This window comes from Xenopus tropicalis, chromosome 9 (assembly GCF_000004195.4).
Source record: "Xenopus tropicalis strain Nigerian chromosome 9, UCB_Xtro_10.0, whole genome shotgun sequence".
Classification (NCBI taxonomy): Eukaryota; Metazoa; Chordata; class Amphibia; order Anura; family Pipidae; genus Xenopus; species Xenopus tropicalis.
In genome coordinates, this window is record NC_030685.2 from 75,003,477 (window position 1) to 75,020,610 (window position 17,134).

At 41.8% G+C, this 17,134-nt stretch overlaps 1 protein-coding gene across 1 annotated transcript; it reads right to left on the minus strand.

Annotated features, from left to right (window-relative positions):
- Window positions 1–11,898: 11,898 nt before the first annotated feature.
- On the minus strand, window positions 11,899–16,895 carry LOC101733183. The gene is made up of 4 exons (XM_004917685.4): window positions 16,392–16,895; window positions 13,412–13,545; window positions 12,920–12,976; window positions 11,899–12,537 (listed from the first exon to the last, which is right to left on the minus strand). Exons 1-4 carry the CDS (start codon window positions 16,877–16,879, stop codon window positions 11,972–11,974), a joined length of 1,245 nt encoding a protein of 414 aa, XP_004917742.2. The 5' UTR covers window positions 16,880–16,895; the 3' UTR covers window positions 11,899–11,971.
- Between the last annotated feature and the right edge of the window lie 239 nt (window positions 16,896–17,134).

Genomic DNA, 17,134 nt, shown 5'->3' on the forward strand with positions numbered 1-17,134 from the left:
ATTTAGCTCCTCCAAAAGGTTAGCACCCCCTACAGCTCTGCCTTGTCTTCAGTTTCTCAGACTGTATTTTCTAGTTTGGGCCTGTTGAAGATCTCCAACTGGGGCTTCCCAAAGCAATAGAATAAGGGGAGAGGGGCTGGAAGCCTAAAGGCAATTAGGGTTAAATGCTTATTTCCTTTCTTAAATATTCCTGGTAATATAAGAGAGAGGTTGTTATGATATAGCATGTACAAACCTTATATTAAACGCTGGTCATGATCCGATATTTTCTGATGTGCGCTAAAAATACGAAAATTTCGTATCGTGGTCGTATGAAAATTTCGTAACGTGGTCGTATGAAAAATTCGTATTGTGGTTGTATGAAAATTTCAAATCGTGGTCATACGAAAATATCGTGGTACGATCCAAAAGTTCAGAAATATTCGTATCTGAAAGATCGTAAAAGGCGCAAAAACCTTTCTGACTTTGATCCTTCAGTGCATGCTTTTGGAAGCCTCCCATAGGGCTCAATGGCACTCTGCAGCTCCAACCCGGCCCAAGGAAAGTCTCCCATAGGGCTCAATGGCACTCTGCAGCTCCAACCCGGCCCAAGGAAAGTCTCCCATAGGACTCAATGGCACTCTGCAGCTCCAACCCGGCCCAAGGAAAGTCTCCCATAGGGCTCAATGGCACTCTGCAGCTCCAACCTGGCCAAAGGAAAGTCTCCCATGGGACTCAATGGCACTCTGCAGCTCCAACCCGGCCCAAGGAAAGTCTCCCATAGGGCTCAATGGCACTCTGCAGCTCCAACCTGGCCCAAGGAAAGTCTCCCATAGGGCTCAATGGCACTCTGCAGCTCCAACCTGGCCCAAGGAAAGTCTCCCATAGGGCTCAATGGCACTCTGCAGCTCCAACCCGGCCCAAGGAAAGTCTCCCATAGGGCTCAATGGCACTCTGCAGCTCCAACCCGGCCCAAGGAAAGTCTCCCATAGGGCTCAATGGCACTCTGCAGCTCCAACCCGGCCCAAGGAAAGTCTCCCATAGGGCTCAATGGCACTCTGCAGCTCCAACCCGGCCCAAGGAAAGTCTCCCATAGGGCTCAATGGCACTCTGCAGCTCCAACCCGGCCCAAGGAAAGTCTCCCATAGGGCTCAATGGCACTCTGCAGCTCCAACCCGGCCCAAGGAAAGTCTCCCATAGGGCGACAAAACAATAGGTGTGCGACTAAATAATAGCCGTGGGCGACGAAACAATAGCCGCACGACAAAATAATAGCCGCGGGCGACAATTTTTTTTGTCGCGCGACATTTTCGCCGTTTCGCAGATCTTTTGAAAGATTCGCAAATTTTTCGGCGATGCGAAACGGAACAGATTCACTCATCACTAAAGGCCACCAGTATAGGGATTCAAGAGGTCTGGGATAGAGTGAGGGACTACTGTGAGCTTCACCTAGCGTGGGGATTGGTTCACAAAGGCGACCAATACTACTGCTGAGGTGGTGTGACACTCCATGTGAAATTGTTTGAGTACCAACTGATTGAGAAAGTGTTTGAAGCATTTACCCAAAATTTCTATGGTGTGTATCATCTATTGAATAAAGTTCATCCTGTTTCAAAAGAACCACTGGTGCCGAAGTTTATTTGAAGAATTTGTTTTGTGGTGGATACACAGTGTGATTAACCCTTCCTGCAATGGTAAGTAGGGGCTAACCTTGATGAGAAGAGTATTTAGTAACACATTAACACATTTCAGTCCACCAATGTGTGAAGGGTCATAGTAGGATTTGTACCGGTTTTGCTTGGGGCAAATCAGTAGTGGCAATTGACCCAACCTGAGTGAAAGAGCACAAAATGTTCAAAAATTTGGTGATACTTAGTACAAATGAATGAGCTGGGACGGAAAAGGTCTCAATCCCTATATAATCATTTTGAGGAAGTTTTTTTTTTTTTTTTAACCCTTTAGTCCCCCACATCTACACATCTACATTAGAAGACTGCTAAGCCTGTATTTCCACGGCAACAATTGTGTTACCAATGCCACTTTTCTATGTGTTTCTTGTTGTGTGCATCATAAATCCGTGAACCATATTCCTGTCCTAAAGCCAATTTTTTTATTGAAATGATAATAGAACCCTGCAAAATAGACTCATTACTCTCACTATGTTTTGGCAGAACTGATTTGGGGGATTATTAATAGTCGCAGATTGCTTTGGTTGCGGCAGAGCAAGGCATTTTACAAAGGGAATCATTTGGAACAAAATATTCAGCTTCTGAAATGAACTGATAAATTGGAATCAGTTCCCACCAAACGCAACAAATAAGGGATGTTTGGCCAAACAATTCTTTTTATAAAATAAGGTTGAAAATATAATGTGAAACATGTATGCTTGAAAGTATCGTGTAATGCTAAAATTGATTTACAAAATGGGGGGAATGGACATCTTTGTGAAGGATAAAGATATAAGCAGTTAAAGGAGAACTAAAGCCTAACTAAAGAAGTAGGGAAGAAATGGACATTATATTTGGGCTTCTGTACCAGCCCAAGGCACCCACAGCCCTTTAGCAGGGAAATCTGTGCCCCCAAAGATGCCCCCAGTAGCCCCCCATCTTCTTTTTTGCTGATTCACTGCACATACTTTTTTCTCAATGTTCTAGATGGGGGCCATCCGGACATTCATTCTCAACAGTTCCACAGTAAGGCTCTGAATGATAGTAGGTATTTCAGTTACCAACAATTATAATATGTTTATCAAACTTATAGTTACTCAAAGGGGTTGTTCACCTTTAAATTAACTTTTGACATGATCTAGAGAAGACAGAGATATTCTGAGACAATCTGAATTTTTTTTTAATTATATGTTATTTGTAGTTTTTTACTTATTTAGCAGCTTTCCGGTCTGGAATTTTAGCAGCTATTTGGTTGCTATGGTCCAGATTACCATTCATGATTCTAGGTGAACTAATAATCCACTGCTTTCTTTACCTATCTTATGAGTTGACTTCACATATTTCCTTATAAGTGATGCATATTTTTTTTGGCAGACATGGATTTGCAGCGAATTTCCACATTTCACCATTGGCAAATTGTTTCGTGAAACTGCAGCGAAAATTTGTTGTGCGTCAAAAAAAAGTCACGGTTGCGACAAAATGGGCGCGGTCATGCCAAGATAGGTGCATGTGACAAAAAAAGACACGGACGACAAAAAAAAAGAAGCGGGAGACAAAAAAGTTGTGCAACAAACGCATTCCGTGGACAGATTCGCTCATCACTATTTCTTATGTATATAGGCCAGTGCTGATTTAGAGACAGTTGGTTATTTTCCAAAACTGGCCTGAATATAGGACACACCTAACTAATTCCCATCTTCCAGTCAGAAAATCGGAAGGTATGGCCATACTGTAAATCAGTGGTTGTTGGACTTTGACTGGAACTTTGGCAAAGGCCCCCTTAGCCCATTACAAGATTACAGATATACTGTATGTAATGTGATGTATCAGTTATACAGCCACAGTTCCAAGGCTATATAGAAATATAGCAAATAAGTACTCACCCCTCACCTTGATGTTATGCTTCCAGGAGTATATACAAGAGCAAATAGAAATTCTTCTGGAATCTAACCCCCCACCAGTGCTCTAGGCCCCCAGTGTGGCCAGCATCACCGTTAGGGCTCTGGCACACGGGGAGATTAGTCACCCGTGACAAATCTCCCTTGTCACGGGTGACTAATCTCCCCGAACTACCATCCCACCGGTGGACATGTAAGCCGCCGGTGGGATGGTACACGCTGCGCAGACGATTTCGGCCAATCTCTGAAGTTGCCTTACGAAGCATTTTCGCCGATTTGCTGAAATCGCGCCGCCACGTGTGCCATGCCACCGGCGACTTACATGTTCACCGGTGGGATGGCAACTGATGGCAACTCGGGGAGATTAGTCGCCCGCGAACAGGGAGATTTGTTGCGGGCAACTAATCTCCCCGTGTGCCAGAGCCCTTAGAGAACCAGTGCTCTAAATTATATTGTCCTATGGAGCACAATGTTATATTAGAGAAGCATTGTGTTTAGATAATATTCTTCTATAACGGAACATGAGGAGACACCCGCGTACAGTATCTGATGCAGAGAAAGTTATCTAATAATAAAAAAAGAAGTTGCTACAGCAACTAGCATCTTGTTCATTCTAAGCTGCATTTGTCTGTTCGATGGGAACACAAGGATTGAAATGTTTCTGAACTGAAATACTGTATATTCCATGCAAGAATATGTTCATGGATCACTGGGTAAAGTGATACTGTTTGTCTCTCTTCCTACATCTGCAGTATTTATTTGGTAAACGATTGGATAAAGATATGTTTTGGTGCTTTTGCTAATCTTCCTTTATTTTTTAATGGTTTCCAGCAATGCCACTAAATAATGTATATCAGTTGTGCTTTCAGATGATAGGCCTCTCTATTCTTTTAAACTGAACAAAAGTGCAGAGCATAGAGGCCAATATATCAACATCCTGATTTTAGTTTAGAACGTTTGCCCAGGAGCAGTAACCCATGGCAACCAATAAGAAGCTTGCTTTTAAACAGGTGACTAGTAAATGCTATGACCATTGGGAAATCTGCCCCATAGTGTTGATGAATTTATGGGGCCCTAGGGCAGTGTTATTTTTCTTCAGGATTTGTATTTTTTGTGCAAACATACATTTTTTTCTAGAAAAAAAACATGATTTTTTTTTAACCATTTATTATCTGTCAAATCTGCGACAAATGCGGAAGTAAAAATACGCCATCTGAAACCTGTTGTGGTCATGTAGAAGTCAATGGTAGCTGCCCTTTTTAATTGGCTAATCTTTCTTGCATGGTTTTAGAGGTTTTGAAGGTTTTTTTACTCTTTCATTTGTGCGACAAAGTGGATAATTCACGCTTTTTCCACTTCTTTTTTTTTTTTGTTCATACTTTTTTTTAAAAAGGCTGTTTTAATACATTACTTGGCATTCGTGGTTTTAGAGATCATTCATTTTTTTGTGGCTTCAAAAACCTCTAAAAGCGCGAAAATGAGAATTTTGAAAATGGGCCTCTATGAGAACTTGAATCTGAGGTCCTTCACTTGGCTCTGATCCTATGTTCTGCCACAGAAAACTATCTACAGCAGGGGCGGGCCAAGCCGACCGGGCGCCCTAGGCAATTCCGCCCACCTCCCTGCCCCCCCCCCCGAACGGCGCATGCGCGCCAAAGTACAGGAGGAGGTGTGGGGGGGGCGGTGCAATTACATCGGTCATTGCCTCCGCCGCTAATGACAAGTGGCGGAGGCAATGACAAAGTAGCACTAGGGGTAGGCAGGAGAGGCTCCTGTCTGGCGCCCCTCAATCGTTGCGCCCTAGGCAGCTGCCTCTTCTGACTACCCCTAGTTCCAGCCCTGATCTACATTGAGGCAACTAGAGTACTCTTGAAAACGATTCACCAATCATCCTAAGCAGCTTCTTCAGTTCAATTCAAGACTGTGGAGACTTGTTCCCTCCCATTCTCACACTTGCCCCGTTGCACCTAGCTGACAAAAGACGCAATGACACCGTTGTGTGGGTGGAGTTTGGCCACAGCTTTATTATAGGATACAACCTCCAGAATTAGTCCTTGCCATGTATTTCAACTTTTTCAAACATCTTAAACTGTTTTGATTAGCGAATGCCAGCCACTGTGAACGCAGTGGGCATGTAGAAGCCATAAGACCACATCAGAGCTTAAATGGCCAAGGACTACCCCCCGCCATTTGCTGTGACAAACCAAATATTTATATTGATATGCTAACTTTATTTATTTATTCATTTTTTTGAACAGAGTGTGCTTAAACAGGGAGGGTGGGAGGGGGATGCCACTCGGCGGAATTCAGGAAGCAGAGTGGCAGCAGAGCGGGAGATGCAGGCACAGAGGGGGAGGGAGCAGGAGCGAGCACGGGGGGGGGGGGGGGGGGGGGGGGGGGGGCTGAGCTTTCCTGACTGCACTGGCTGGGTGAGTTAACCCATTACTAGCACGGAGGGACCTGAGCCACAGCTGGCTCCACAGTCCCTCCGCGCTTTCATTATTTATTTCAGTGCTCTCCAAGAAACTGCTAGGATGAGCAAATAGCCATTAGTAGCCTTACGTGGCACCCTACAAACTTTTTTTATGCTCATGTTGCTCCTCAACTCTTTTAAAATTTGAATGAGGCTCACAGGTAAAAAAAAATTTGGAGACCCCTGAGTTAGATGTGTTACTCCTAGATACAGGTATGGGATCCCTTATCTGGAAACCCGTTATCCAGAAAGCTCCGAATTACGGAAAGCATGTCTCTCATAGACTCCATTTTAATCAAATAATTCAGAATTTTAAAATTGATTTCCTTTTTCTCTGTAATAATAAAACAGTACCTGTACTTGATCCCAACTAAGATATAATTACCCCTTATTGGGGCAGAACAGTCCTATTGGGTTTATTTAATGGTTAAATGATTCCCTTTTCTCTGTAATAATAAAACAGTACCTGTACTTGATCCCAACTAAGATATAATTACCCCTTATTGGGGCAGAACAGTCCTATTGGGTATATTTAATGGTTAAATGATTCCCTTTTCTCTGTAATAATAAAACAGTACCTGTACTTGATCCCAACTAAGATATAATTACCCCTTATTGGGGGCAGAACAGCCCTATTGGGTTTATTTCATGGTTAAATGATCCCCTTTTCTCTGTAATAATAAAACAGTACCTGTACTTGATCCCAACTAAGATATAATTACCCCTTATTGGGGCAGAACAGCCCTATTGGGTTTATTTAATGGTTAAATGATTCCCTTTTCTCTGTAATAATAAAACAGTACCTGTACTTGATCCCAACTAAGATATAATTGATCCTTATTGGGGGCAAAACAATCCTATTGGGTTTAAATAATGTTTTATTGATTTTTTAGTAGACTTAAGGTATGGAGATTCAAATTATGGAAAGACCCCTTATCCGGAATACCCTTGGTCCCGAGCAGTCTGGATAATGGGTCCTATACCTGTACTGTATTCCATGACCTGTATCAATGAAAACCTTCACAGACATCCTACTTGTTATTTAGTAGTGATGGGCGAAATAATTCCCCATATTTGGATTTGTTGCTCGCCGAAAAATTGTTTCTCATGTTCCAAAAAATGTTGTGCATATAAAAAAAAATGTGCACGTCAAAAAAAAATTGTTGCACAGCAATTTTTTTCAGGTACAACATTTTCACCATTTCGTGAATTTTTTGCCATTTCGCAAATATTATTAAAGATTTGCAAATTTTTCGGCTAAGTGGAGATATTTGTTCATCACTATTATTTAGGCTTTCTGAGCATCCCATAAAGCATCACTAGTATTTTAGGTGTTTGCTAGTGATGAGCGAATCGGTCCCGTTTCGCTTCTCCATAAAAATCGCAAAACAACAAGAAAATTCATGTTTGTCACGTGACTTTTTTTGTCACCCTTGTCTTTTTTTTACGCGACTACGCCCAATTTGACGCAACTTTTTGTGACGTGCAACAATTTTTTTGGGAAGTTCGCTGCCTGGTGAAAAATTTTGCTCATCACTAGTGTTTACAACCTGACAATGAACCATTGTACCATAGGACCATTGCATATGGCTGAATCAGTCTCCATGTGTGAAGATGGGGAACATACTTCAGCCCCTTAATATCCCCAGATTGACTGATTTCTCAGTGCAATTCTATATTGTCCCTAGTTCTATTGAACTCCTTCTTTCATGATCAGTCGACTGGCCCTTACTCCATTAGGACCTGACCGATACGAGGAATTATCTGAACCCAGGCTTAATTGCTCAGGATCCTCATGAAAGATGAAATGTCCACCATCTTCCATTCTTCCAACAGATTCTCGGTCCTCAAATGCCCAATATATGTTGACATATTTTGTGGTGAAATCACTTAGGGGTATATTTATCATGCTGTGTAAAAAGTGGTGTAAAACATCGGTCATGTTACTCATATCAGCCAATCAGATGCTTTGATTTGGTTTTCTAACTGTTGAAATCTAATTGCTGATTGGTTGCCCTGGGCAAAATCACCGGTAATGCTTAACTCTACTTTTTACACAGTATGATAAATATACCCCTTAGTCTTTTATAAATATATTTCATTGGGTAAATAAAAAGCGTAGTTTTAGACAGTTCCCTGATTAGTAATAGAGTGAGCCTAAATAAATAGCTCAAGGTTATATCCCTGTCATCTGATGACATTCTCCCATCATAATCACCTTGGCTGGATAACATTAATCCTCCCTTAAAATTCTAACTTCAGTCTGACAAACCCTGACACTAACCAAGGTCCCACTGCTGACAGTCGCTGACGTGGATAGGATCAGCACCGATAATAAAGCTTCAAAGGCTGAAATGTATTACTGAGCTTTCTAGATGTGATAAAGCAAACAAAATGAGTATATTCTTGGGAAAAACAGTATAAATGTAGCCTGGAAGGGATTAACTCCAAAACAGGTGGGAAACTCTGTCTCAAATGCTAATATTTGGGCATTACTTTTCTATGCTTTTGGAAAATGTAATATAATTGAAAAAAGAAATGTAGATTTTAAACTGCTGGATTCATAGCCAGTGGGGAATTTATTCTTATTTATTACTTCCCAGAGTATTTTTTGTAATGCTAAAATGCAGAAAAAAGTTTCTTTTTCTGCTAGATATAGACTGTAAGCTCTATGGAATAGAAACTTATTTCAGTGTAATCAGAGTCGGACTGGGGGGTGCAGGGCCCCTGGAGTGGGCCGGCTGCATTCCCCACCGCGTTCCATCCCCTGCCGCGACCCCCTAAACCCCCCCACAGGGCCCCCCTCCCGACGTCCTCCCCTGAGCACGCATAAGTGAAACGCGTCAGGGGAGGACACCTGCGGCTGGGGGAGTGGCAACAGGCATAGAGTCTGGGCCGCCGGGGCCCACAGGGTTTCTTCTAGTTCGACCCTGAGTGTAATTTTCTTTGTAGGTCAATTTTAGGGCTATGGCCTTCCAGTGTAGAACACAGATGAAAAGTGCTGCACTTATGGAAAACTATACCCCCGAAAAACGTAGGTCTTTATAAAAATAATTCTCTAATATTAATGGAATATTTCCATTAAATGGGGATCTAAGCGCTGTTGCCCATGCATATTTTACCAGACTTTTTGTAGGTTAAATCAGTTCTGTTCAACTTTGTTATACATTATTAGTGATGGGCGAAATGTTTCGCCAGGCATGGATTCGCGGCAAATTTCCGCATTTCACCATTGGTGGATTGTTTTGTGAAACAAAAAGAATTGTTGTAGCATCAAAAGAATTGTCACGGCATCAAACTAAATAGTCGTGTGTCAAAGAATAGTCAAGCGTCAAATAATAGTCGCGGCGTCAAAATAAAAAGTCGCGGCTTCAAATTAAATAGCCGCACATCAGAAGAATAGTCGCGGGCGACAAAATTTTTTTACGCGCAACATTTTTGCTGTTTCACAAATTTGTCACCGTTTTGCAAATCTTTTGAAAGATTCGCAAATTTTTCGGCAAAGCAAAACGCAACAGATTCGCTCATCACTATACATTATACATGTTCAAGGGCCAGGTTTTTATCAAAATCATGATGTCATACAAAGACTTTGATCATCAAAAAATCCTTGGAAGACTGTATCCAGTCTGTAGTCCTCCAGTCAAACATCTCTGAATTAAAGCATGCTGGGAGCTGTAGTCCAGGGAAATAGGGGTTGTATGGCTGAAACTGAACTGTACTCACCATATATTTCATATGAACAAGATGGCTTATATAGTGCTGCAATTAAGTTTGTGCCACTTTAAAGAGTTAGCGGGAGAAGTGAGGCAATTAAGACCCTCTTTAAAACACTAATGATGTTCCAATAAATGCTTTTTAGTTCCATATCTTTCAAAATGACAAGTTTTTAGTGGGGTTAATATGTCTTAATTGACTTTCAAGATAAATACAAGTAATCCAGTTTCCCATGAGGTGTTTACTAGCCATAACTCAGATTCTGTGTGTGTGAGCTCATTATAACCTGATCTATTTGCAGGGAGATAATGATGTTTCAAGACAAGAAACTATGTCCTTGTATCAAAAATAAGACGATATTTGTCATTCGGAGGCATCATTAAACCTTGAAGCTATTTAGTGCCATGCAATGCTGGAATGACAATAAATAACTGTGTGGAGTAAGTTAGTGCAGCATGCCGGGGAACACTTCTCACTTTTGACTGACTGATGTGTTTTAAGAATATTATTGATGAAAAAATATAGTGTGAAAAATCACTCTTAGGTAGAAACTCAGTCACTTCTACGTACTCATTTCTCCTTCACTGAGGACTTTACAGGTGAGGTTTGGCTCATTCGTAGGTAAGTTACACTCCAGTCCCTTTTCTTTAAATTCTCCAACCAATCCGGATTTGTTATCAGGGTGCCCTGACGCCACCCCCATTCCCCTGAAGTTTTCTGTGCATCCGGTACCCATTATATCAGTGTGGCTTGGGCAACATGCTGCCCCTAAATTTGAGTTGCCCTAGGCCCAGGTTTCGCAATCCATTCAAGCTCCTCCCCACTTCTAAAAACCACCTGTTCAAACCTGCTTCTTGGATACCTTGGGGCCGATTCACTAAAGTGCGATAAAATTTATCGCACGCTTTTTTGCGTTAAATAAGTCGCGACAATTAGCGCGCAATTCACTACAGCATTACCGCATGCGGTAAGTCGCCATATCGCATGCGTAAATTTTCGCGCAACCGGATGCGCTAGTTTAACGCATGCGTTAATTTTTGCGCTGAAAAGAATACAATCGCATGATTCACAATCACTTAGGCGCGCTAAATATCGCATTGGTCTATGCGAAAATTAACACCTACTACAGGCAGGCGTTAAATTATAGAAAAGTACAGTAAATTAGTTTTTGGCAATAAAATATGGACTTACAGTGTTATTTATTCAAGTCTGTGTCTTTTTACTAAATTTTACTAAAGTCTTGGCATGTATGGAATTTCGCTACTATAGTAGTAAATCTTTAGTTGCGATGATATACAGTACTATAGCGGTAAATATTTAGTCGCGATAATATACAGTACTAAGCGGTAAATATTTAGTCGCGATAATATACAGTACTATAGCTGTAAATATTTAGTCGCGATAATATACAGTACTAAGCGGTAAATATTTAGTCGCGATAATATACAGTACTATAGCGGTAAATATTTAGTCGCGATAATATACAGTACTAAGCGGTAAATATTTAGTCGCGATAATATACAGTACTATAGCTGTAAATATTTAGTCGCGATAATATACAGTACTATAGCGGTAAATATTTAGTCGCGATAATATACAGTACTATAGCGGTAAATATTTAGTCGTGATAATATACAGTACTATAGCGGTAAATATTTAGTCGCACAAAATACATTACTAGGTATATTTTGGCTGTTTTTTTGGCGCGATTTTCTAATGTTTTCCAAGTAATGATTCCCAAAAGTACCTAAAGCTATATGTGTGCGTATTTTAGCACCTGATTGGGGGGAGGTGTTGGCCAGAGCACATTTTCCCATTTTTGAACATGGAGTATGATTTTTGGGTGATTTGGAGGAGGAGGTGCAGCAACACCCCCAGCCTTCCCGTGTAATGCGGCCACAGCTCTTCAGGGAGAGGGCCACGTTGGAGGGCTTAGGTGAGGATGAAGTGGTCAGGTGGTACAGGCTCAATAAGGCAGCAATCACCAGCCTGTACGAGCTGCTTTAGCCTGTTAACAATTACTTTGCCTGTAAGTACCTACAATCTTTAATCCTATACACAAGAAATACCAAACAACTTGTCCCAAAAAAAATATATTTATGAGGGAACACTTCCCCAATTTTATTTTTTTTTTTGTAGAACAAAAAAGAAAGCAAAAACAAAAACAAAAAACAAAAACAAAACATAGGACAAACAAAAGATAGGTTCCACAAAACACTAATTGCACCGTGCCCAATTCACTTGCGCTTCCGAAGCTGCCTTGTTGAGCCTGGAGGAGGGGGAGCTGCGGTGGTAGAGCTGGTAGAGCTTGTGGGCTCTGTTGGCTTTTGGCCCTGTTGTTTGAGGGCAGCAACTTGTTCTCTTAGTAGAGCATTCTGTTCTGCCAACAGAGCCACTTTTTGCCTTTTCAGCTTTACTTTCTCCTCCTCCAGGCTCAACATGGCAGCCTCGTGTCTTCGCATTGCCGACTCATGTGCAGCCTGGCGTGCCTGAGCCTCATTGTAGGCCTGAGTGGCCACACACAAGTCGGAATGGAAGAAATTTAGCTTGCGCATCAAGATTTTGTGGTGCTTTATCAGTGTTTTGTGGAACCTATCTTGGGCCTGGGCTTGGAGGCCTGGGGTTGGGGCCTGGGTTGGGAGCTGCTGCTGCTGGGGAACATTGGCCGGCTCCTCATCTGAGAAGAGGGCCACGTCGCTGCCACCGACGTGGGACCCTCTTTCGCTTTCCTCCCCACTAAATCCCTCTCCTTCAAATTCAGGATCACGCCGTGGGGAGTGGAGCCGAGACGAGGAGTGTCCACCTTTGGGAAAAAAAGAAAAAAGTTGATTTAATTTTTTTTTATCTTCATGATGCAAAACAAACTTCATGGACACTGATTGTCAGTTTTGTTCAAACATGACCAAGTTTATTTGTACCCAAACATTTGTGGACATTGATTCATTCCAAATGAGGCAAAAAGGTTAAATCAAGTTGAAAAGATTGACTGTCCAAAAGTCAAAGATGAACTGACTGCACCTAACCCAGCAAGACACACTTGGCAAATAACACCCCTATCTTATTAGCAATACACTGCACTCCTGGAACTGAAACAGCTGCAATATACACAGACACAACTCATTATTATGCCACTGCACAAGCCTAACACAAAACACAGGTCGAACCAAATTTGTTAAGAATAATACCTGGAACGGGAGCAGATGCCGTTTGTCTGCGTCTGCTCGGCCCAGGTGGAGATGAATCTGTTGGAGAAAAAGATTGTTTAACCTTAAAGAGATACAGACACCAGAAAGGAAATTATTTTTAACATTGCCTTTGCATGCTATTTATAATTTGGCCATAAAAGTATTTGGCCAAGCTTTTACATTCCCTATCTGATCCCCCATGTTCCTCTATGAGGGGGCGGCCATATTTGTGCAGCAGGAGGCCGTTAGCATTAGAAGCTATAACTGACAGGCTGAGAAGGGACAGTCAGGCTGGCAAAACAGTCAGGTTTTGGGTTTTCAAGTAACAATTACTTACAAAAGCAGCCCTATCCGTAAAAAATGATCAACACGACCTATAGGCAATTTAAGTAGATTTATAATGTAACATTTTTTTTTTTTAGATCAGTATAACTTTAATCTTAAGCTTCTCTGCCAAAGTAAATACACTTGGATAACTGTCATTACACCTACCTTGGCCAACATTCCGATCTGTATCGAAGATGCCGGAGACACCTCGCACTCTCTCCCGCTGTATAAGTGGCAGCAGCTGCTCCTCATAATGGGTGTAATGGACCCTCTTAGCAGGCCCTCCTCCAGTCCCTGATCTAAAGAAAATATACAAATGGTTTTATTGTGTTGTCTCCAATAAGCAAGCCATAACAACGCAGTCACTTTTTGTTACTCATTGTTGTCGCAATCAATTGCCTTTACTTTCAAGTGTAACAATACTAAGGCTGCGACACCAAAACCATACTAAAATGCTGCAAGTTGCTGCTAAGTGGCCTTGCTAACTCCCATTAAATAAACCCAATAGGACTGTTCTGCCCCAATAAGGGGTAATTATATCTTAGTTGGGATCAAGTACAGGTACTGTTTTATTATTACAGAGAAAAGGGAATCATTTAACCATGAAATAAACCCAATAGGGCTGTTCTGCCCCCAATAAGGGGTAATTATATCTTAGTTGGGATCAAGTACAGGTACTGTTTTATTATTACAGAGAAAAGGGAATCATTTAACCATTAAATAAACCCAATAGGGCTGTTCTGCCCCCAATAAGGGGTAATTATATCTTAGTTGGGATCAATTGCAAGATGCTGTTTAATTATTACAGAGAAAAAGGAAATCAGTTTTTAAATTATGAATTACTTGATTAAAATGGAGTCTATGGGAGACGGGCTTTCCGTAGTTTGGGGCTCTTTGGATAACAGGTTTCCAGATAAGGGATCCCATACCTGTGTGTGTATATATATATAGATAAGTAAAAGATGTCGGCACTCTTAGGAGTGCCGACATCTTTTACTTATCTGCAGATGGCCGGCACACCCTTAAAATTCAAAAAAAAATTTTTTATTGAAAACTCATTGTTTAAAAACCAACGTTTCGGTCCTCATTAGGACCTTTATCAAGGATGGTCCTAATGAGGACCGAAACGTTGGTTTTTAAACAATGAGTTTTCAATAAAAAATGTTTTGAATTTTTGAATTTTAAGGGTGTGCCGGCCATGGATTATTTCATGCTAAATACTCAGATTTTGGCTGTGCACCCCACAGAATACTAAAAGCCTTGGAGTGCAGACACCATCAGGACTGATACATATATATAAGAAGAAAAAGAAGCCGCTCTCTCAGGACTTAGGTGCGAAAATAAAAAGTAATTTATTGAGTAGATGAACTGACGTTTCGGCTGAACACCTCAGCCTTTCTCAAAGTTAAAAACACATTGTGAATGCTAACATTAAATACAATGACTGGCGGGAAAATACAAACAAAAACTGGGTGTGACGTCACAGTTTCACGTAGTCCAATACACATCAAGCGTGAAATACTCATTAGCATAATAAAAATATGTGTCTCATTCTTTATGTATAAACAAATGCTTTGTACAGCCGCAATAAACATAACACCTAAAGAAAGAACCGATACCAGTGGACAGAAAGAGTGAAACTAAGGGGCACATTTACTAAGACACGAATCAGAACCGAATTGGAAAAATTCCAATTTGAAAACAAACATTTTGCGACTTTTTCGTATTTTTTGCGATTTTTTTCGGCGTCTTTACGACTTTTCGGAAATTGTCGCAACTTTTTCGTTACCAATACGATTTGCGCGAAAAAACGCGAGTTTTTCGTAGCCATTCTGAAAGTTGCGCAAAATCTGGTGATTTTTTCGTAGCGTGAAAAGTTGCGCCTTTTTCGTAGCGTTAAAACTTAAAAGGTGCGACGTTTCGCGCAAGTTTTAACGCTACGAAAAATTGACAGATTTTGCGCAACTTTCGGAATGGCTACGAAAAAGTCGCGTTTTTTGGCACAAATCGTATTAGTAACAAAAAAGTCGCGACAATTTTCCGAAAAAATCGCAAAATACCGATCATTACGAAAAAATGCAATCGGACGCATTCGGCCCGTTCGTGGGTTAGTAAATGTGCCCCTAAAAGTATCAAGTATAGACAAACAATGTATCAGATATCGAGTTGAAAGGAAATTATCCAACATGTAACAAGTAGTGAGAGACAAAGTGACACAGGGGTGAGGTTACAGTTAACACGACATGGCCAGGCCCCTGAGGCCCCGGCACCACCAGAGGCCCCAGAGGCTGAGGACGCCGCTGAGGAGGCCCCCGAGGCCGACACTCCCCCCCTTGACTCCTCCCCCAGTTTCCCCGGCCCTTGAGTTCCCCCCCCAGCCCCCCGGATCCCAGCCACCAGGTTCTCCTGCAGACGAGGGAACATCACGTCGGTCAATGCAGGAGGACCTGGAGAACATGAAGGCCAAGCTGGCCCAGCTCCGGGGGGAAATTGCCCAACTGAGGAGGGATGTAAACGAACTCAAGGGCAGCAAGCCCTAAGTTTTTTTTCCCCCCCTTTTTTATTTTTATTTAAAGATTTTATTGTTAAAGTAAAAGTTTTTAGTTTTCTATTTTTGAACTGGGTAATGTCTAATTATTTTTCCTTCCTTGATATGGTATTCTATACTTTCATGTAGTTTCTCCTACACTCTTACATTTATCAGTAACAGCATCAATATGCTATATGGGTTCAATTTTTGTAAATATTCTGCCAACAATTTTGTCTTGAGCCCATTTTGTTGCCAGAATAATTGCAATATTATATTTGTTCCTGTTTATTAAAGTGCCCATAACATATTTGCCATTTATTCTGTGTCTAAAATCTCCCACTTAATTTAAGCCACTTTAGTAAATGGACCCCTAAGTATTTGGCTAAAGATTTCTTAAATGCCCCCCCCCCATTACTGGCCTAATTTGATGTTGTACTACACAGCTTTGAGGACATAAGTTACACACATAATAATAGGCATGCCATACATACAAGTAAAGTAAGCAGGAAAGAAGGCAAAACGGAAGGAAAGACAGTAAGCCAAAAGGAAAAGCCAGTTGAGTAGAAAAGCAGATGAGCAAGTGTTTAAATAGAAAGATGAATGCAAGATATTTACCTGTATCTGGAGTCCTCTGCCATCTTTTTTCTCAGGACCCTTTTTATATCCTGATACCGCTTCTTGCAGTTTTGGACATTGCGGAGGCACACACCCACGCTATTAACAGCCTCCGCAATGTCCTTCCAGGCCTTAGCTTTAAAGGCAGTGGGTGTTTTGGCCGCATATCTGCCTATGACCTTCTCATACACAGGCACCAGGGTCTCTATCAGTGCATCATTTTCAAATGTGTTAAATTTGAGACTACGCAGCCTCTCCTGCCCCTTCCTTTTGCCAGATGACGGGCCAGATGAGGGGGGAGGAAGGCCATCGCTCTCACCGGTGGCTTCCTCCGGTTGGTAGTCCCTGTCTGTGCCCTCTGGCTTGGACTCATCAGGGCTCCCCAAATATAACAGCCTCTCAGAGTCACTGTTAGAGGACACATTTGGCAAGTGTTTTTTCTTATATGCCTGCATGTTAGCAATAGCAAATTTCCCTGGCCACTCCATGTCAGCACTTACCGGGATAGCCCCTCCCCTCTGCTTCCATCAGAAGGACCCTCCCCAAAGCTTTAAAAGACCAACCCTACCTCCTCTCTGGTGTCCCCCCCCCCCCCCCCCCAAGCACATTGCCTCATTTTTTTTTTTTTTTTCCGGAGTCCTTGATGTCTGGGCTCTGGGATCAGGAGGGCACGGTGGTGCTATGGCAGGTATCACTTGTTTGTCCTTGATCCATGTGCTCTCCCAGCTGCGGTTGGCAGGTGC

Excerpts from the sequence above, each read along its gene's own strand:
- LOC101733183 (XM_004917685.4), bottom strand. The coding sequence starts at position 16,879 with ATGGAGTGGCCAGGGAAATTTGCTATTGCTAACATGCAGGCATATAAG. Across the intron at positions 12,977-13,411 it reads AGATCGGAATGTTGGCCAAG|ATTCATCTCCACCTGGGCCG; the intron begins GTAGGTGTAATG and ends TTTCTCCAACAG. Across the intron at positions 12,538-12,919 it reads GGCATCTGCTCCCGTTCCAG|GTGGACACTCCTCGTCTCGG; the intron begins GTATTATTCTTA and ends TTTTTCCCAAAG.